This window comes from Narcine bancroftii, chromosome 7, assembly GCF_036971445.1.
Source record: "Narcine bancroftii isolate sNarBan1 chromosome 7, sNarBan1.hap1, whole genome shotgun sequence".
Classification (NCBI taxonomy): Eukaryota; Metazoa; Chordata; class Chondrichthyes; order Torpediniformes; family Narcinidae; genus Narcine; species Narcine bancroftii.
In genome coordinates, this window is record NC_091475.1 from 34944050 (window position 1) to 34966811 (window position 22762).

The 22762-nt window shown below is 38.3% G+C and overlaps 1 protein-coding gene across 4 annotated transcripts in view; it reads left to right on the forward strand.

Annotated features, from left to right (window-relative positions):
• Positions 1–22762, forward strand: part of mtrf1 (mitochondrial translational release factor 1) — a 44602-nt gene that overhangs the window by 16265 nt on the left and 5575 nt on the right. For all 4 annotated transcript variants that reach the window (XM_069889561.1, XM_069889559.1, XM_069889558.1 and 1 more), the window contains 3 exons: positions 568–740; positions 13382–13499; positions 22373–22509. In XM_069889561.1, the coding sequence (XP_069745662.1) occupies positions 568–740; positions 13382–13499; positions 22373–22509 (428 nt within the window). The remainder of the gene's footprint in view (positions 1–567; positions 741–13381; positions 13500–22372; positions 22510–22762) is intronic.

Genomic DNA, 22762 nt, shown 5'->3' on the forward strand with positions numbered 1-22762 from the left:
AAAAGGGGGTCAGCCTATCAGCTGATCGACTTGTACGCCAAAATATATGGTATATCTATATAGTAGCAACCATATTGTTTTCCCATGTGCCAATGAACACTCCTTTCATCTGCTTTACTCGTCAGAGTTTTGCTCACAACTTAATTCCTCTTGCATTCCTCCCATGTGTCTTACACACCTATGTATACTCCTTGCCTTTTTTTTATTTGCTCTGGTCATTCTTTTTGCACAAATTTGAAATCAAATACAATTTATGAAAATTGAATGTTTGGGTCCCTCAAATTGGGTCCCTCAAATTGCTACCTGCAATTTGGAGAAAACACCTTGTATTCAGTCTTGGCACTCTTCAACCATACGGCATCAACTTCTTGCTAATCCCCTCACTCATCTTTCTCTCATAATCCTTCTGTCTCCTTTTCTCTAACTCCTTCCCTTTCCTTTTATCAGAGCTTAGCCCTCCACCCTCTGCCCCATCAGCTCTTTTCCTCCTCCCCTCCCACTTGTATTCACCCATTTCCTCTTACCTGTGCATGTACCTTTCACCCTTCCTCCTTGCCTGTTTTTTAGGAGGATTGCGCCATGCTTCAGCGTGTATTTCAGGAGAGAATGTTTATCGGTTCTTAAAATGTGAAGGTGGAACCCACAGAGTCCAAAGGATTCCTGAAGTAGGCCTATCATCACGGATGCAACGTATCCACACTGGTACCATGACTGTCATTGTTCTACCAGAGATTGATGAGGTGAGAGGTGAGACAGTCACGCAGCCTGCCTTTAACAGGCAGAGTTACGGCAAACGTGCCTGGTCTGTGGCCTTTCTATATTTATTCACAACCTTTCCCTGTACCTGAAGTAACCTTGGTTATCTAAAATCTCATTAATTTAACTTTCAAAATGCATACTGTAATTGTTGTTTGTGGAAGAGTAGGCCAAACTTCTACCACTTTGGTCATCCTAAATTCAGTGTTGTTCATATATTTTCACTCTGTTCCCTAAATTTAGATTTCCAAAACTTGGGAATAAGCTTTTACAGCCAAGTTTTAAATTTGTTTATTTGTCACTAGAGAAGGGTTTTTGTGCGAATAGACTAACAAGTTATCGGTTACATTCATATAGCCATATAAGGAACTGCCAAACAGCAGTCTAGATGTTGACTACAAAATAGAACTGAAAATAGAAAAGGCATGTCAGAAGATCAACATTATGATAACCATGGGGGATTTTAACCTGAAAGTATATTGGGAAAGTCCGGTTGGTACGAGATCTCAGAGGAGAGAGTTTGTGGAATGCCTACGGGATGGCTTTTTGGAGTAGCTTATTGATGAGCCCACCTGGGGATCAGCTATTTTGGATTAGGTGCTGTGTAATGAACCAGAGGTGATTTAGAGAGCTTTTAAGGTAAAGGAACTCTTAGGAGTCAGTGATGACAACAACTGACTGAGTTTACTTTGAAATTTGAAAAGAAAAGGCCAAAGTCTGCCGTGTCAGTATTTCAGTAGAGTAAAGGAAATTACAGTCACACGAGAGAGGGACTGGCCAAAATCGATTGGAAAAGCACACTACTGGGGAAGACAGCAGATCAGCAATGGTTGGAGTTTCTGTGTGAAATGAGGAAAGTGCAGGACAGGAACATACCAAAAAGAAAGAAATTTGTAAATGGAAAAATGAGACAATTGTGGCTGACGAGGAAAGTTAAAGCCAAAGTAAAAGCAAAAGAGAAGGCAAACAAGTAAGAAAAAAATGAGTGAGAAGATTGAGGACTGGGAAGCTTTTAAAAACTTGAAGACAACTAAGAAAATGATTAGGAAGGAAAAGAGGAATTGAGAAAGGGGGTTAGCAAATAATATCAAAGAGGATACGAAAATCATTTTAAAATATATAAAGAGTAAAGGAGACATAGGAAATGACGCTGGAGAAATTTTAATGGGAGACAAGAATATAGCAGAGAAACTGAATGAATATTTTGGCTCGGTTTCACTGTAAGACATTAGCATACTCTCAAGGGTCTCTGGGAAGAGAAGGGAGTGTAGACAAGATCATGAGAAAGAAGGTACTTGGAAAGCTAAATGGTCTACTCGTAGATAAGTCTCCCAGGTGGGACGGAATGCACCCTCAGGTTCTGATAAGGAAGTAGCTGTAGAGATTGTGGAGGCATTGGTAATGATCTCCCAGGAGTCGATGGATTCTGGCATGTTTCCAGAGGACTGGAGGATCACAAATGTCACTCTGCTGTTTAAGAAGGGAGCGAGGCAACAGAAAGGAAATTATAGACCTACTAGGCTGACTTGGATGCTATTCCTCTGTCAAGGATCGCCAAGGATGAGGTGACGGAATACCTTGAGGTGCATGAAAAGATAGGCCCAAGCCAGCATAGTTTCCTCAAAGGAAAATCATGCCTGACAAACCTGAATTTTTTGAAGAGATCACAAGTAGGATGGACAGGGGAGATGCCGTAGATGTGGTGTATTTGGGCTTAAAAAAGGCCTTTAACGAGGTGCCACACATGAGGCTGCTAAACAAGATGAGACCCCATGGAAGGAAACTAGCATGAATAGAACATTGGCTGATAAGGAGGAAACAAAGAGTGGAAATAAAGGGATCTTATTCTAGTTGGCTACCTGTTATTAGTCGTGTTCTGCAGTGGGGGGGGGGGGGGCGTGTGTTTGGGGCCGCTTCTTTATATGTTGTATATAAATGATTTGAATTATGGAATACAGTAGAATCCCCATTATCTGGCATTCAATCAACCAGAAACTCAAACAACCAGCAAAACATTTGAGGAAATAAATAAATCAGATTCCTATGACTGGGCAGATGTACCCCATGGGGGGAAATGCTGAGACTTTGTTGGATGCACACAGGTTTGCCCCACTGAACTAGCAATGCCCCTCAATGCACAAGCATTCTTTTCATTGTAACCACTTGCATGGAGGTGAGTCGGTTTGTCAGCGTGGGGAAGGTGCACCCAGGGACACTGGCATGGAGATGAGCCAGGCTGCCAGCACGAGGAAGGTGGTAAAGTTTCAATAAAGTTGTGTTGGAATGAAATGGCAGAGTCCAGGATGAAGAGCCGGCTGAAGGTCTCCCTATCCCTGCCTAGTAAGAGTATTTTTCTTTATTATTATTATTAGGTATATTAGTAAGGCTTTATCTGTAAACTTGGGGGAGGGGGGTGTTAATTATGACAGTGGCACGGTTAACATCACAGCTAGAACATCATTGTTACAGTGCCAGCGACTGAGGTACACATTTAAATTTTGTAAGTTACAGGAATTACCTGATTAAAATGCACTTTAGTTAATTAGAAACTACAATACTGATTATTTTTCAAATTACTTTACATTTTGCAATGTTTTTTTCTTTTAAACGGTGTATTCTTAATGCAGGTGTATTAGGAATTGAAAGAGGGAGTCTCAGTCAACCGGAATATTTGCATAATACCATAATATCATTAAAGTGAATCTTAAAAAAAGGGGGTCAACCTATCAGCTGATTGACTTGTACACCAAAATATACGGTATATCTATATAGTAAAAATCATATTGTTTTCCCATGCGCCAATGAACACTCCTTTCATCTGCTTTACTCGTCAAAGTTTTGCTCACAACTTAATTCCTCTTGCATTCCTCCCATGAGCCTTATCACACCATGATCCCCGTAGGGGCTGGATAATGGGAATTCTACTGTAGATGGCTTTGTGGCTAAATTTGCAGATGATACCAAAATGGGTGATAAGGCAGGTGGTAATGAGGATACGGAAAGGCTGCAGATAGATTAGGAAAATTGGCAAGGAGGTGGCAGATGAAATACAATGTTGGAAAGTGCACGGTCATACAGTTTGGTGGAAGAAATAGACGGGCAGACTATTATTTAGAGGGGGAGAAAATTCAAAATTTGGAGGTGCAAATGGATTTGGGAATCCTCGTGCGGGATACCCTAAAGATTAACCTCCAAGTTGAGTCGGTGGTGAAGAATGTGATGCAATGTTAGCATTCATTTCTAGAGGAATAGCATACAAGAGCAGGGATGTAATGTTGAGACTCTATGGGGTACTGGCGAGAACTCGCTTGGCTTACTGTGTACAGTTTTGGATGCCTTATTTGAGAAAGGATGTACTGGCTTTGCAGAGGGTTCAGAGAAGATTTACTAGAATGAAACCAGGAATGAGGAATGTTTGTCGGCTCTTGGACTGTACTCATTGGAGTACAGAAGGATGAGTGAGGACCTCATAGAAGCATTTCAAATGCTGAAAGGCCTGGCCAGAGTAAATGTGGCAAGGTTGTTTCCCTGTGGTAGGGGATTCCAAGGCAAGAGGGCACAACTTCAGGATAAATTCAATTTAAAACTGAGATGCAAAGAAATTTCTTTAGCCAGAGGGTCATGAGCCTGTGAAACTGAGGTTTTTGGGTATATTTAAGGTAGAGATTGACATGTATTTGATTAATTGTGGCATCAAGGGTTTCAGGGAGAAGGCCGGGGAGTGGGGCTGAGTGGGAGGATGGATTTGCTCATGTTAGAATGGCAGAGCAGATTCGATGGGGCAATTGTCCTATTGCTGCTCCTATATCTTGTGAAGAGCACATTTTACAGGGTATAGAATTGCAATGAAAAAGATCAATTATCACCAAGCAAGGGCAGCATAATAACACTGTTGAAGTACATTCAGAGCCTGAAGATCGCGGAGAAAAAACTGTTTTTAAGCCTTGTTGGTGCATACTTTCACACCCTCAAATTCTCCATGTTGAAAACCATATGCCATAATTTTGCTTTTTGACTTAATTTGTTTACATCTCTTTCCAGTTTATTGGTTTACTCTACACTGCTTATAATATTTGCATAATTGGCAAAGTTAGATATGCAACTTTCTATTCCCTCATCTGTTCTTTACAATTATGATTAATAATTATGATTTCCAATGCATTCTTATGAACTTCAATCATTACATCCTGCAAACGTGAGAAACAACAGCTTGTCTAACCTCCTAGCCAAGTTAATGCCATTGCCTCCAACTTTATTTTATCTGAGAGTGCCCATAAATGGCATCCGCATCTGCAACTTACCAAAACATCCAAAATTACTGCAGGCTCATCGTTATGATTCAATCTTGTTGGCTGATCACTTCAAAAAAAATTTTTAAATATTTTTTTATTTTTCACACTGTGAACCATATCAACCAAAATATGTACAAACATTTCTCATTAAATTTACACAGTGGCATTTTCTCCCTTTTTTCCCCTTTTCCCTCCCTCCCCTCTTCCCACCCCCTCCCAAACCCATAAATATTCAACATATACAATACAGTAAAACCATAAAACAATAACACACAAAGGAAAATAAACAAGAAAAATGGGTCATCTATTTGTGACACACTGAATCTAGTAGTTTTGTCTTCTTATCATTTTCATTTTAGGGGATGGAGGTCCTCGGCATACTCTCTCTGTTATGTTCCATGTACAATTCCCAAATTTGTTCAAACAATGTGACTTTATTTTTTAAATTGCATGTTATTTTTTCCAATGGAATACATTTATTCATTTCCATGTACCATTGCTGTATTCTCATGCTCTCTTCCATTTTCCAAGTTGACATTATACATTTTTTTGCTACTGCTAGGCCTCTCATAATGAATTTTTTTTGCGCTTTATCCAATTTGAGGCCTAATTCTTTACTTCTTATGTTACTTAAAAGAAAGATCTCTGGATTTTTTTGTATGTTATTTTTTTTGTAATTTTATTTAATATCTGATTTATTTCTTCCCAAAACGTATTCACTTTTGTACATACCCAAATTGCATGTACTGTGGTTCCCATTTCCTTCTTACAGCAAAAACGTCTATCCAATAATGTTGAATCGCATTCTTTTAATTTTTGAGGCGTGATGTATATCCTATGTAACCAATTATATTGTATCATGCGTAACCTTGTGTTTATTATATTCGTCATAGTTCCAGAACATAACTTTTCCCATACTTCATTTTTTACCTTTATGTTTAAATACTTTTCCCACTTCTGTTTAGGTTTATAGTTTTTCATCATTTTCCTTATTTTGCAGCTTAATGTACATATTCGTTATAAATCTTTTAATTATCATTGTGTCTGTAATCACATATTCAAAGCTGCTTCCTTCAGGTAATCTCAATCTGTTTCCCAATTTATCCCTTAAATAAGCTTTGATGATATTCAAACATTGTACCATGAGTTATTTCATATTTGTACTTCAACTGTTCAAATGTTATAAATTATTTCCCAAAAAACAATTTTCTATTCTTTTGATTCCTTTTCTCTCCCATCCTCTAAAGGAAAGGTTATCTATTGTAAAAGGGATTAGCGGATTTCGCGTCAATAGTAATTTTGGTATTTGGTCATTCGTTTATTTCCTTTCTAAGTGGATCTTCGTCCATACATTGAGTAAATGATGCAGTACTGGTGAGCTTTTATATTGCACCAGCTTTTCATCCCATTTATAAAGTATATGTTCCGGTACCTTCTCCCCTATTTTATCTAGTTCTATCTTAGTGCAGTCTGGTTTTTCCCTTGTCTGGTAAAAATCTGATAAATACTTTAATTGTACTGCTCTATAATAATTTTTAAAGTTTAGTAACTGCAAACCACCTTGGTTGTACCTCTCTGTTAATTTATCTAATGCTATGCTCGGTTCCCCCCCCCCCTCCCCCTCCTTTCCACAAGAATTTCCTTATTATTATAATTTCTTATAATTTAGTTTGTACAAGTGGCTTAAATTATTATCTAACCTGATACCTAGGTATCAGATTGCTTGTGTTTGCCATTTAAATGGTGATTCTTTTTAAAATTCTGTATAATCCGCGTTACTCATTGGCATCACTTCACTTTTATTTGCGTTGATCTTGTACCTCGATATTTCTCCATATTCCTTCAATTTCTTGTGTAATTCTTGATATCTCTGGTTCTGTTAGGTATACTATGATGTCACCTGCAAATATCACTTCAAAATTTTAAAGGGTGTTTCGTCATTCTATCCTAAATTATTATAATTTCCTGACAGCTAATTCTTGCCCTTTAGTCTCACAAATTTTTTTAAAAATGTCATCACAGAAGCATAATTTTTCAAGCATGAATCAAAGGATCGTTAGACAATTATAGTTCGAGAGTCATACTCATACAGAATTGGCATTTGATCCATATAGATAAATATTTATTGCCTATCATTTGCATTTTATAATTCATTTATGTATTCTATTGTATTTTTAAACAACCACCTGTTCTGCAGAAGCAAGTAAATATTTTGTTGCGTATGTATATGACAATAAAACTCATCATTATCCTTCTAAACCTTCATATCAGTTATAATGTTTTTTGAACATCACAGTTATTATGGGGCATCTCCAATAGTTTTAATATCTTTTGGTGATATTATTTCATCATTATCATTAGTTTTCAGAATCAGTCCTTGATTCAATATTAATTTTCTCTTGCTGTTTGGGCTATAATTTGGGTTTTTTTTCTAAACACAATCTCTGTTGGAAGTAAGTGGCTCCCCAAGTCAGTCAGTCTATTCCCAGATAATGTTTTGTTTTTATTCTGATATGTGAGCCATTACTTGGAGCTGTTCTCTGGTCACAACTATGCTGTAGAATTATGCCGCTAGATGGAGTCTGCATCAAACTTGTGTTTCTCAGACACATAACTAAAGAGCTGTCAGTAGTGTTTAAGTAAAGCTCAACAATCCCATCATCTCTAGGTTGTTCCAATGCAGCGAATGCTGCCAAACATTTTGTGTTTTGAAGCCAACATCAGTGAGACCAAGTGCAGACTTGGGAACCAATTCACAGAGCAACTGCTTTGTTCTGTCCGCAATGTCCAAACCGAGCTCCCAGCTAGCTGTATGCCATTTCAACTCCCCTTTCCATTCTCCCACAACCAGTCCAGGGGTCCCACAGCACAGAAACTGGTCAAGAGGCTCTGCTTCTTGGTGCCAAATAACATGCTCTCCTGCTTTAGTCCCACTTACCTACATTAGGCCAGATCCATCTAAGCCCCTCTCATCTATGTACTTATCCAAGTGTTTCTTACAGGAAGCTAATGTATCTGCCTCCACCACTTAATCTAGCAGTTTGTTTCATATGCCCAACACCCTTTGAGTGATGGCTGCCTCCTAAATCCCACCCCCTCACCTTATAGTTATGACAAATTGTCTTGGATTCTCCATTTCTGGGAAAAAAGACTGTCACTGTGCACCCTTGCAACCTTCTATGCTCTCAGGAAAACAGTTGTTTCAATCTCTCATAATTACTCAACTTCCCTCATGCTGGCAACAACTTCATAAATCCATTCTGCATGCTTTTCAATATCCTTCCAATCGCTAAGCATCCAAGAACAGCAGGCAATTTCCAAGTGTGGCCTCACCAACATCTTGTACAACTTCAGCATGATGTCCCAACACTTTTATTAAGATGAAGGCAAGTGTTCCAAATGCTCTCTTCCCTACTCTGTGTAGTTGTGTCTCCTTCTTTAAAGGGCTATGTACCTGCACAGTCCCTCTGCTCCATACAGAGAATGCTCTGCCCTCGTTTAATTGACCCCCAGTGTAGTGCCTTGTTCATCTGATTTGAACTATAACTGCCATTCCTTAGCCCAGTTCCTCATCTGATCTAGATCCTAAGCACAACTTCCTTCTGTCCCTTGCACTTCTTTGGCTTGGCTTCGCGGACGAAGATTTATGGAGGGGGTAAAAAGTCCACGTCAGCTGCAGGCTCGTTTGTGGCTGACCAGTCCGATGCGGGACAGGCAGACACGATTGCAGCGGTTGCAAGGGAAAATTGGTTGGTTGGGGTTGGGTGTTGGGTTTTTCCTCCTTTGCCTTTTGTCAGTGAGGTGGGCTCTGCGGTCTTCTTCAAAGGAGGCTGCTGCCCGCCAAACTGAGGCGCCAAGATGCACGGTTTGAGGCGTTATCAGCCCACTGGCGGTGGTCAATGTGGCAGGCACCAAGAGATTTCTTTAGGCAGTCCTTGTACCTTTTCTTTGGTGCACCTCTGTCACGGTGGCCAGTGGAGAGCTCGCCATATAATACGATCTTGGGAAGGCGATGGTCCTCCATTCTGGAGACGTGACCCATCCAGCGCAGCTGGATCTTCAGCAGCGTGGACTCGATGCTGTCGACCTCTGCCATCTCGAGTACCTCGACGTTAGGGGTGTGAGCGCTCCAATGGATGTTGAGGATGGAGCGGAGACAACGCTGGTGGAAGCGTTCTAGGAGCCGTAGGTGGTGCCGGTAGAGGACCCATGATTCGGAGCCGAACTACCAAAGCCATCTTAAAACCCCTCTTACCCCTCCTTATTTCCCTCTTCAACATTCCTTATATTCCTATGGAATTCCTTCAAACCTGTGTGCCCATGTCTTTTTTTTCTTTCTGATCTGGGCCTCTATATCTCTTGATCCTCAGTATCCAATGTTTCTTTATCTTGCCATTGCTGTCCATGTTTGTCCTGAACCTTCCTTATCATACTTTTAAACACCCAAGTCGTGCTCTTACTCTCTAACATGTGCATCTAGTCAGCTATTGCTAATTCCTGCCTAATCGTGTCAAAATTGGCCCTGCCCAATTTAGGATTCTGACTTGAGACCAGTGTTATTGTTTTCCATAACTATCTTAAATCTGCAATCTCTTGTGTGTCCTCTGAGTATTGACCCTTTTTAGTTACTTTGTGTGTTTAGTGACACAGATCTTGATGTTTTTAAATCTCTTCTATGAGTGCTCATTCTTCTCCTTCTCATGTGTGAAAAATACACCTTCCCAAACAATTTCCACCTTAGTGCTATACAAAATTAAATTCTGCTGCTACTTCGCCATCGATGGTTTCCATAATTATTAATGTTTGTTATCATTTGGCATTTGGACAAATTTCTGCACTCTTGAGCAAATGAATTAGGAACAATGAGCTATTCATCTTCATTGAACCTGGTAGGTCATGCAGTAAGATCACAATTCATCTGATTGTGACATAAACTCCATATTTCTGTGTCTGCCCCAGTAACATTTAACACCCTTCCATATCAACTATAAGTTTAAACTTTGCCTGAAAATAATTTAAAGGTTCAGCTTTCAAGGAAATTTCAAGAGTTCCAAAAACACACAATCATCAGAAAGAATAAAAATGACCTAATCTCTGTCATAAAATGGCTACCCTATTTCTATGCAGTGAAAGTTTTAGACTTTCCCATACCCTCCACCACACAGGATATTTATGCTTCACTGTCACTCTTCGAACCAAGCTCAGCCTGTTCCACATTTCCTCAGATGTCAACTTGTCTATCCCCAGGTAAAAATACAGTCAAAATGCTCTGAACTGCTTCTCATTTATTTGCATCCTTTTGTAAATAAGGAGACCAATACTGTACACGGTACTCCAGATCTGGTGGCGCAAAATACAGCTGAACCTCCCTATTTTTGTCATTCAATTTCTCCAGCAATAAATGGTAACATTTTGTTTGCTTTCTTAGTTATTTCTTGTATCTGCATACCAGTCTTTTAATAACCATACACCAAGGCACCCAGATCTCTCTGTATCTTAGAACTCTACAATCTTGCACTAATTATGTAATAGGCTTTTTTATTTTAATTTTTCTGTCACAATGGGAAAATGTCCTTGATTCCTCATTTTCTAGATATTTGCTGACTCATTTCATACATGTGTTCCTTTGAAGTCTTATATCCTTGTCTCAAACCAACTTTCTTACTTGTCTTTGTATATTACAAAAAAATGGTCACCATGTTTTTGGTGCCTTCACCAATGCTATTTATGTTAATAGTAAAAAGTTGAGGACTCAACTCATATTGTCTTAATCCAGAAATAGGCCCATATGCGAAATCTCTGTTTCATGTTAGAAAGCCAATCTTAAAATACAGGAATCCCCTGCGTTTCAGGTGTTTGCTTTACACCATTTCACTTTTCTGAAAGATCTACCTTAGTACCTTTTTTCACTAGCCGAAATAACTCCAAAGAGGATTTTCGCTTTTACGAAAAAAGGCGAAAATAGCATTCAATGGGCTGTCGGGAGAACGTGGGGCAGTGGGTTCAGTGTGAAGACTGATAGGGGGCTGTTGGGAGTGCACAGGGCAGTGGGATCAGTGTGGGACTGATCGCAGGCTGTCAAGAGAGTACGGGACAGTGAGATCATTGTTGGGACTGATAGGGGGCTTTCGGGAGTGCACAGGGCAGTGGGATCAGTGTGGGACTGATCGCAGGCTGTCAAGAGAGTACGGAACAGTGGGATCATTGTTGGAACTGATAGGGGGCTGTTGGGAGAGTGTGGGACAGTGGGATCAGTGTGGAGACTGATAGGAGTCTGTCGGGAGAGCGTGGGACAAGTGACTCTGGGAATGCTCAAAATTTTTTTCCATATAAATGAATGGTAATTGCTTCTTCGCTTTACGCCATTTCGGCTTGTGAAAGATTTCATAGGAACACTCTACTTTTGGATAGCATGGGATACTTTTATTACATTCAGTGTACTCAATGTGGCCTCCTTTACTTCTCTAAGGTGAAATGCAGACTGGGTACTTCACTAAACACTTGTGCTCTTTCTGTGGATCTAAGCTTGAACTTCCTGTAGCCAACTATTTCAAGTCCCCTCATCAATTCCATGTTGGTTCTTGGCGTCATCCAATGTCACCGCGATACTAAATGTAAACTTGAAACTATAATGACATGAATGTTGATTTTTCTAAATTTTAGGTAATTCCTACTTCTATCTTGTTCCGGTGTTTCAATCTGTCCTTTACCTATTGCTGTTCTTATTTTTCTAATTCCCACCCCTACCCCATTGATGTTTCCCTCTTTCTTGATCTCCACCTCTCCCACCTTCTGCCCAATACTTTTATCACCTCTTGGCTCCTTTCCCCCTTCATATACGTAATATCACTCCCTTTTTACCTTTGTCCTAATAAAGGGTCCTGACCCAAAAGTTGACAGACCATTTCTGCCTATGGATGATGTATGACTCATTGCGTCCCTCCAGTTTCTCATTGTTTACTAAGATTCCAGCAACTGCAGTCTTTGTAATTCTCTCCATGTTGACATGTTCCCCCCAACACAATCTGGTTTTGTTTTCCACAATATCCTTTTACAAATCTATGGAAAGGAAAAACAAAAGATTTTGTGATCCATATATCTGGATCCTGAGAAATTCAAGAATACAGTACAGAACCCCCTATCCGAAACCCTTGGGACCAGATGTATTTCAGTTTTGGGAACAATGAAACTAGACAGCAGAGTAGCATCAGCAGAATACCTGTATCAACGGTTAAACAACAAACCACGTCTGGCTTTTTGGGCACCGACATGATGCCACAAATAGAAAATTCACATGAAATAATGTTTAGTACTTACCAAAAAAAACTTGATCTTACAAAAGAAGATAAATGCAGCACCAAACACTAGAAATTCTCCTTGATGGCTTTTCTATAAACATAAACGCTTCCTCTTTTTCTTATCGCTGTCATCCATATTGGTATCTACAGGCCCTTTTGCCATTATCTTTGTATACCAGAGCTCTGTTGTTATCAAGCTGGTGCCAACAGAGCATCAGAGCCCCACATGGGCAAGTTAAGTGGTGAATTTTTTTTCAACTTGTGGGATTATGTTGGCACTAAAAAAAAATTAGTTTTTGTATCTTTTCAGTTTTTGGATCTTTGGATATGGATACTGTAAGGTAAAACATCATGAGATGGGAATGTGTAGGGAGTTACCCTGTACAGGGCAGTAACAAGAAGGGGAGGTGTCCTTGTACTCCTGTTAGGTAAAACATCATGAGATGGGAATGTACAGGGCTGTAACAAGATGTGAATGCATCCTTGTACTTACAAGATAAGAGAGACATTGATGGATTGAGAGGCAGGAAGCTAGCAGGGAAAGGATAGCAACAGTTTTAGTCATTGGACAAGTAATGATATGATGATGTTCTAAGCACATATCCAAGGGTATAAAAAATCACCATTTTGCTGATAACGGCAGAATGCATTCTCCGACTAACATGTTTAGTCGCAAGTGTTACAATCCGGTAATAAAGAACAAAGAACCCTGATTTCGACTCAGCCTGGTGTTTGTCTCACTCATTCATGAACAAAGCAGACCTAACAAAACTCGACCTTCAATAATTATCCCTGTTTTTCCAGCCTTCCTATATTTTGCCTGCTTTTTATTTTGAATGCTTCTCTTCCAAGCCATGGTTTATCAGCCTCTGATTCTTTGAAGTGTGAAATTTTTTTGTGTATTATTAATCACAATTTCCTGACAATTCAAACATTTAATTTGATATACTGGGTACTTTTTATTGTGGGAGGAAAAAAAAGGTGAATTCTTTACTTGGAAACCTCAGATGGCTAATACTCTACTCTCTCTTTTAGGTAGATGTTAAAATAGACGTCACTGATCTGAGGATTGATACTTTTCGAGCAAAAGGAGCAGGAGGGCAGCACGTGAACACTACAGACAGCGCAGTGAGAATTGTTCACATTCCAACAAGTGAGTAGATGTGTGTTTTCCAGTACAACTCTGGCCTCTTTGGGTACAGATGTTGTTCTGTCTTTTTTTTTTAAATTTTTTATTTTTCACACCATAAATCACAATAGCCATGATATACACTTTTTCTTTTTCACACATTTACAGTGACTTTTTCTCCCTCCCTCCTCCCAAGCCACCCCCCCCCCCCCTCTCATCCATTTTAGGTATACAATCTAGGTTGCATTAATTCAGTCAGACAATGTTGTCATTCAACAAAAATACACCAGAAATTCTACTGAGTCCATTCTTTTCTTTTCTTCTCCTTCCATCAACTTAGGTAATGTTTGTTCCCGGTAGGTTTTCGCTATTGTATTTAATGTAAGGCTCCCATACTTGTTCGAATATTTCAATATTATTTCTTAAACTATATGTTATTTTTTCTAATGGAATACATTTATTCATTTCTATATACCATTGTTGTATTTTCAAATTATCTTCCAATTTCCAGGTTGACATAATACATTTTTTTGCTACGGCTAGGGCTATCTTAACAAATCTTTTTTGTGCATCTTCCAAGTCAATTCCAAATTCTTTATTTTTTATGTTACTTAGGAGAAAGATCTCTGGATTCTTTGGTATATTGTTTTCTGTTATTTTATTTAATATCTGATTGAGATCATCCCAAAACTTTTCTACTCTCTCACATGTCCAGATTGCATGAATTGTTGTTCCCCTTTCTTTTTTACATCGAAAACATCTATCAGATACTGTTGGGTCCCATTTATTTAACTTTTGCGGTGTAATGTATAGTCTGTGTAACCAATTATATTGTATCATACGCAGCCTCGTATTTATTGTATTTCTCATCGTTCCAGAACATAATTTCTCCCATGTTTCCTTTTTTATCTTTATATTTAAATCTTGTTCCCATTTTTGTTTAGTTTTACCATTTGTTTCCTCATTCTCCTTTTCTTGCAGTTTGATATACATATTTGTTATAAATCTTTTGATTAACATTGTATCTGTAATCACATATTCAAGGTTACTTCCCTCTGGTAAACTCAAATTGCTTCCTAATTTATCTTTCAAGTAGGATCTCAGTTGGTAATATGCCAGCGCTGTATCTCCAGTTATATTGTACTTATCTCTCATTTGTTCAAAGGATAAGAATCTACTTCCTGAAAAACAATTTTCTATTCTTTTAATCCCTTTTTTTTCCCATTTTCTAAAGGAAAGGTTGTCTATTGTAAAAGGAAGTAGCTTATTTTGCATCAATATTAGTTTTGGTATTTGATAATTTGTTTTATTTCTTTCTACATGAATCTTCTTCCATATATTGAGGAGATGGTGTAATACTGGTGAAGTTCTATGTTGTACCAATTTTTCGTCCCATTTATATAATATGTGTTCAGGTATCTTTTCCCCTATTTTATCTAATTCTAGTCTCATCCAGTCTGGTTTTTCCCTTGTTTGATAAAAATCTGATAGGTACCTTAATTGTGCGGCTCTATAATAATTTTTGAAGTTTGGCAATTGTAAGCCTCCTTGTTTATACCATTCTGTTAATTTATCTAGTGCTATCCTCGGTTTCCCCCCTCTCCATAAAAATCTCCTTATTATTTTCTTTAACTCTTTGAAGAATTTTTCTGTCAGTTGTATTGGCAATGCCTGAAATAAGTATAGTATCCTTGGAAAAATGTTCATTTTAATACAGTTTATCCTTCCTATCAGTGTTAGTGGTAGCTCTTTCCAATGCTCTAAATCGTCCTGTAATTTTTTCATTAGTGGATTGTAATTGAGTTTATATAATTGGCCTAGATTTTTGTTTATTTGCACACCTAGGTATCTTATTGCCTGCATTTGCCATCTGAATGGGGATTCCTCCTTAAATTTTGAGAAATCCGCGTTATTCATAGGCATTGCTTCACTTTTATTTACGTTTATCTTGTATCCCGACACTTCTCCATATTCCTTCAATTTCTTATATAGTTCTTTTATTGATAGTTCTGGTTCTGTTAAGTACACTATCACATCATCCGCAAATAGACTGATTTTATATTCCCTGTCTTTTATTTTTATTCCTTTTATATTATTATCTATTCTTATCGATTCTGCTAGTGGTTCTATAGCTAGCGCAAACAATAATGGTGATAGTGGGCATCCCTGCCGCGTTGACCTGCTTAAGTTAAATTGCTTTGATACATGTCCATTTACTGTCACTTTCGCTAACGGTCCCTTATATAATGCTTTATTCCAATTAATATACTTCTCCGGTAAACTGAATTTTTGCAATACTTTGAACAAGTAATTCCATTCTACTCTGTCGAAGGCCTTCTCTGCGTCTAAAGCAACTGCTACTGCCGGTGCTTTATTTCCTTCTACTGCATGAATTAAGTTAATAAATTTACAAATATTGTCTGTTGTGCGTCTTTTTTTGATAAATCCAGTTTGGTCTAAATTTACCATTTTCGGTACCTGTTCTGCTAATCTGTTTGCTAATAGTTTAGCTATTATCTTATAATCTGTGTTTAGCAGAGATATTGGTCTATATGACGCTGGTGAGAGTGGATCTTTCCCTTGTTTTAGTATCACTGTAATTATTGCTGTTTTACATGAATCTGGTAAGTTTTGTGTCTCATCAATCTGGTTGATTACATCCAGGAGGGGCGGTATTATTAGATCTTTAAATGTTTTGTAGAATTCTATTGGGAGTCCATCCTCTCCTGGTGTCTTATTATTTGGTAAATTTTTTATTATCTCTTGTATTTCTACTGTTCCAAATGGTTCTGTTAATTTATTTTGTTCCTCTATTTGTAGTTTTGGTAGTTCAATTTTAGTCAAAAATTCATCTATTTTCCCTTCTTTCCCTTCGTTTTCAGTTCGGTATAATTGTTCATAGAATTCTCTGAAGTTTTCCTTAATTTCTTTTGGATTATATGTAATTTGTTTGTCTTTTTTCCTTGTTGCCAATACCATTTTCTTAGTTTGCTCTGTCTTAAGCTGCCATGCTAAGATTTTGTGTGTTTTTTCACCTAGTTCATAATATTTCTGTTTTGTCTTCATTATATTCTTCTCCACCTTATATGTTTGTAATGTTTCATATTTTATTTTTTTATCCGCCAATTCTCTTCTTTTGGTTGTATCTTCCTTTATTGCTAATTTTTTTTCTATGTTTATTATTTCCCTTTCCAACTGCTCTGTTTCCTGATTATAGTCCTTCTTCATCTTGGTTGCATAACTTATTATTTGTCCTCTAATGAATGCTTTCATTGCGTCCCATAGTATAAACTTATCTTCCACTGATTCCGTATTTACTTCAAAGTACATTTTTAATTGTTTTTCAATAAATTCTCTAAAATCCTGTCTTTTAAGTAGCATGGGGTTTAATCTCCATCTATACATTCTTGGAGGGATGTCCTCTAGCTTTACTGTCAGTATTAAGGGTGAATGGTCCGATAGCATTCTCGCTTTATATTCTGTTTTTCTTACTCTATCCTGCATACTAGCTGATAACAAAAATAGGTCTATCCTTGAGTATGTTTTATGTCTAGTCGAGTAGTATGAGTATTCCTTTTCTTTTGGGTTTTGTTTCCTCCATATGTCCACAAGTTTCATTTCTTGCATTGATTTAATTATAAATTTGGTTACTTTGTTCTTCCTGTTAATTTTTTTCCCCGCTTTATCCATATTTGGATCCAAATTCAGATTGAAATCCCCTCCTATTAGTATGTTCCCTTGCGTATTAGCTACCTTCAAAAAGATATCTTGCATAAACTTTTGATCTTCTTCGTTAGGTGAATATATATTAAGTAGATTCCAAAGCTCCGAATATATCTGACATTTTATCATAACATATCTCCCTGCTGGATCTATTATTTCCTCTTCTATTTTAAATGGCACATTTTTGCTAATTAATATAGCCACTCCTCTTGCTTTTGAATTATACGATGCTGCTGTTACATGTCCTACCCATTCTCTCTTTAATTTCTTGTGCTCCAATTCAGTTAAGTGTGTTTCTTGGACAAATGCTATATCTATTTTTTCCTTTTTCAGTAAATTTAGTAGTTTCTTCCTTTTAATTTGGTTATGTATTCCATTAATATTTAAAGTCATATAGTTCAGCGTAGCCATTTTATATTTTGTTTATCTTCTCTTTCCGTTTTTCCATCATTACCTTTCCTCCTTTTCCATTTCTGTTTTCTTATTTTCAACTCTTTACCAGACAACATTCCTACAACATCCAACATTTTCCTTATTCTCCTATTTCTATCTTCTTTATCCCCAATCTCCCCTTCCCCTCCTGAGTTGTCCTTTATCCCTTGTCGGACAACCACATCTCCCCTCTCCATTTGGATTTGCGAATCCACTCGCAAGCGTCAACTGATTTTGCAGTGACTGCTCTTTTCCCCCACCCAGCCCCCCCCAGAAAAGATTTCACTTTTCATATGTCACAAAGGTCACTCTTTTAATTCCCTCCTTATTCTCTCTATTCCATTACCTTCCCTTATTAATTCTTGTCTATACTATCTATGTTTTCCTCTAATTACAGATACTTTCACGTATGCCCATTGTCTCTATTCACTCTTATACCTCTTTACCCGCATACATATCAATCGTGGTCATTTTTACCCTCATTACCCGTCTTCATCCCTCAGTCTATTTTTGTCTTTACCCACATACATATCAATCGTGATCATTTTTACTCTCATTACCCATCTTCATCCCTCAGTCTATTTTTGTAATTGTTCTGCAAATTTTCGTGCTTCTTCTGGATCCGAGAATAGTCTGTTTTGTTGTCCTGGAATAAATATTTTCAATACCGCAGGATGCTTCAGTGTAAATTTATATCCTTTCTTCCATAAAATCGCTTTTGCTGTATTGAACTCTTTTCTCTTCTTTAGGAGTTCAAAGCTTATATCTGGATAAATGAAGATTTTTCACCCTTTATACTCCAGTGGTTTGTTGCCCTCTCTTACTTTTTCCATTGTCTTCTCCAGTACCTTTTCTCTTGTAGTATATCTTAGGAATTTTACTACAATAGATCTTGGTTTTTGTTGTGGTTGTGGTTTAGGGGCCAATGCTCTATGTGCCCTTTCTATTTCCATTTCTTGCTGTAGTTCTGGACATCCTAGGGCCTTAGGGATCCATTCTTTTATAAACTCCCTCATATTCTTGCCTTCTTCATCTTCCTTAAGGCCCACTATCTTTATGTTATTTCTTCTGTTATAATTTTCCATTATATCTATTTTTTGGGCTAGTAATTCTTGTGTCTCTTTAGTTTTTTTATTAGATTCTTCCAATTTCTTTTTTAAGTCTTCTACCTCCATTTCTGCTGCTATTGCCCGTTCTTCCATCTTGTCCATTTTTTTCCCCATTTCTGTTAAGGTCATATCCATTTTATTTATTTTCTTTGTTGTTTATTCTTCTTCTTAAATCATTGAATTCCTGTGTTTGCCATTCTTTAAATGACTCCATGTATCCTCTAACAAGAGCAAGTATATCCTTTACCTTGCCTTTCCCTTTATCTATTTCACTGTATTCTTCCTCTTCTTCTTCCTCTGGGTTGGCCATCTGTTGTTTCTTTGATGCCCTTTCCTCCTCTTCTTTCTTGTTTCTATTGTCTTCTGTGGTCTCTTCTTGCTGCAGGTGTTCTGCAGCTGTCGTTGCCGGCTGTGGAGATCGACTCCCCAGCTGGTCCCCCCTCCCCTCGGTGTGTTTTTTTTCATGCGCATCGCGCATGCGCGAGGAGTCGCGCATGCGCGGTTGCGCACTTTTATTCGGCTCTGTGAGCCATTGTTGTAGTTCTTTTTCTACCGACCTGAGGTAGTGGGCTCCTCTCTCCACAGCGGGCCTCTTCGGACAGGTAAGGCCTTTACCTTTTTCCTCCGTTGTCTTCTCTTCCTCTCTTCTTTCCGTTGATTTTGATTTTTCTCCTTTTGTCTCCATCTTCTTTCCACCTTTATACTCACTTTTCTTTAACTTGTATTTCTGTGCCTTTGTATTTTCTCTTGTTTTTCCCGACTTTTCTGGAGAGGGCTGGAGTTCACCGTCCGGCCACTACTCCATCACGTGACTCCGCCCCGATGTTGTTCTGTCTAAGGCTGCACTTGCACTAAAGCTTCATGGTGTCTGCTTTTGAAATTGTTAATAATTTTTACACAGAATGCTTGAAAGCAGGTTTAGTAAGCTTGTGGATTCCCATTAGCTAACATTTATCTCCAGGGACACTGTTCTCCCCACATACACCTGTAAAGTCATGTGGAAAATGTACATTTCAATCAGATTGCCTTTCATTCTTCTAAATTTGAATGAATTCAGAACTGGTCAACCAAATCTCTCCTTGTACAACATATTCACTCTCTATGTGCCCAACATATTCACTCTCTATGTGCCCTTCACAGGTAGAAGAAAAGAGTACACAATACTTCAGTCTCAGTAAGAAAAGTAATTGACAAGAAGAAGCAGCCTCTAGGGGATAGGAGCACAAGGAGGCTATAAGCAAACAGCCGGAGTGTGCAACATCCCAAAAAACACCAACTCCATTTGCCCATCAAGCACCATCAGAGGAGACTCTGTGGCTCCTGTATAAGGTTCGTCATCCACCTCAGAACCTACTGACTGTAGTGGAAGCGAATTATCTTAGACTGAAGGTTTGACTGAGAAGCTCCCCACCCCATCACCGAGTTCTGCCCCTTTCCCTAAAACTTGATAGTTTCTTTTCTCAGAATGTAAAGTGCAAATCAAACGTTGCCAATGAAGCAAATATTGGAAAAGTGTGAATAAAAGCTTTAAATTACAAAGAAATACAGAATGGGCAAAATTATGCTGAAAAGCTGGATAGAAGTAGTCAATATCCAAAGAGCTGAGAGGAAATGGGGGTTAACAAAAGTAAAATTGAAAACTGTTCTCTACATCCACACTCTGACTCCTATCGTTGAGCCATTTTAAAAATCCAATTAGCTAGTTGGTCTGCTACCCCAAGTACCTATCCCATACCATTTGGAGCTTATTAAACACTTTACTAAAATCCATATAAATATATCAACTGCCTTGCCTTTGTGTATCCTCTGTTAACTCTTCAAAAAATTCTATCAAGTTTGTGAGATAAGTTCCCATGCACAAATCCATACTGGCTCTCCCTAATTACCCTTGCCCCTTCAAATGTTGAAAGATTCTATCTCCCAGAATCCTCTCCAGCTGTTTTCATCCCACTGATGTCGGACTAACAAGTCTGTAGTTGCTCAAATGATCCTTATAGACTTTTTAAATAACGACACCACATTTGCCATTTCCATTTCTCCAGAACTTCTTCTGTCCTCAGTGATGAGTTAAAAATGTCAACCAAGAACCCAACAATTTTCTTCTTGCTTTCCCATAATGTTCTGAGATGCACTGGGTTTGACCCAGAAAATTATCCACCTTGATACAATCTAAAACTGCTAACAACTTTTCACTGCTGATGTAGAAATGTTCAACAATAAACACATTCACAAAATATTCACTTAAAATCTTTCCTATCTGCTCCAGCTCTATATATAGACATCCCCACCTCCCCCCTCCCCCCCCCCGATCCTTAAGAGACATATTCTTCCCCTCGTGACTCCCTTGTTCTTGATGTACATAAAATATTTCTGGATTCTCCCTTACACTGTCTGCCATCTCGTAACCCCCTTTAGCCTTTCTGATTTTGCTCTTCTCTATACTTCTCAAGATTCCTTCAAACCTTTCTGCCTATACTGATACATGCCTTTTTTTTCTTCCTGATCTGTGCTTCTCTATCTCTTGTTATTTAGAGCAGTGCAGATTTACCAGAATGATGCTTGTACTCCAAGGGTTACATAAGAACTAAGAGCAAAAGTAGGCCATCTGGCCTGTTAAACTGCTGCGCCATTCCAATAAAATGATGGCTGATCTAGATTGGCTCTACTTATCCATCTGTTCCCATAAAATTTGATTCTCCTATTCTTCAAAATCTCTCTCACTAGGTCTTAAATACATTTAATAGGGCAGCTCGACAGCTTCCTTGGACAGAGAATTCCACAGATTCACTAATCTCTAGGAGAAGCAGTTCCTCTCAAGTCTTGTACAGTGAAACCCCAATTTTGCATGCCCTGATTTAAAGCGAATTCAGATATAACGCAATAAGTCATTGGACCCACTCCCATGGATACCAAAATCCATGGATGCTCAAGTCCATTATTATACAGGGATAAATGAAGCAAGCAAGTGATCCCTGCAGGTCCTGGGACGTCGGGTTCTTGGCAGGTGTGGGGACACTGGGCTCCCGGGCAGTAGTGGGATCCATCTGCCACTTGTTACTCTGACCGATTATGGGGCATAGTTGTAAGTGCTCTCTCCACGAATGTAATTCTTAATCTGTGAGTGTTCACTTAATTTGTTTCCAGTCGGCAAAATTTCCATTTCTGGTTTACTAAAAATTATTTTGTGTTTTAATTTCATCTGTAACAACGATTTATTGAAACCTCGATTTAGTGCAACCCCTCTTTTTTTTTGCAATGATATTTTATGGACCCTAACAATCGCGTTATAACAGGCCCACACTGTATCTATTCCTGCCAATCTTGAAGGTATGTCTCCAGTTCTAGTCTCTCCTGCAAGTGGCAACTTGTAAGTAAAATTTATTTCAGAAGATGGTTGATATTTTCAAGATATAAAGGGAATTGATAAAATAGATAAAGAAAAATGACTTGCACTAGTTATGGGAATCTGGAAGAAGGGAGCATTGTCAAAATATTCAGACCTGCATTTCAGAAATGAGAGGTCATGAACTGCTTTTCTCTCCATAGATGTTGCCTGACTTACTGAATATTACCAGCATTTTCATTTTTACTTCATTATTGTAGATTATCATTAATTACTCTAAATTTTTGTAGGTCTAACAATTGAATGCCAACAACATAGATCACAGTTGGAAAACAAAAAGTTGGCCATGCGCACATTGAAAGCAAAATTGTACCAGAGGATTGCAGAGAAAGAACAGGCAAGGAGGTGCAGTACCCGGAAACTGCAGGTAACAGTTAAAAACAAACAATTTCAATCTCAGCCCTCTTCAATGTGACCAAGTTTATCATATCCTAAGATCAGGGGATAGTTGTTGAGAATGTAGGGGAAACGAAAGTGAGGTTCATGTAGGATTATTGTAAATGGATGATGGATTATCAGTAAAGACAAAATGGGTTGAAGGGTGTTGTTCTCGAATGAACTTTATATCATCATCAGTCCAGTCCCTTTGTCTAGTATAGGTTGTACATCCTGAACCAAGC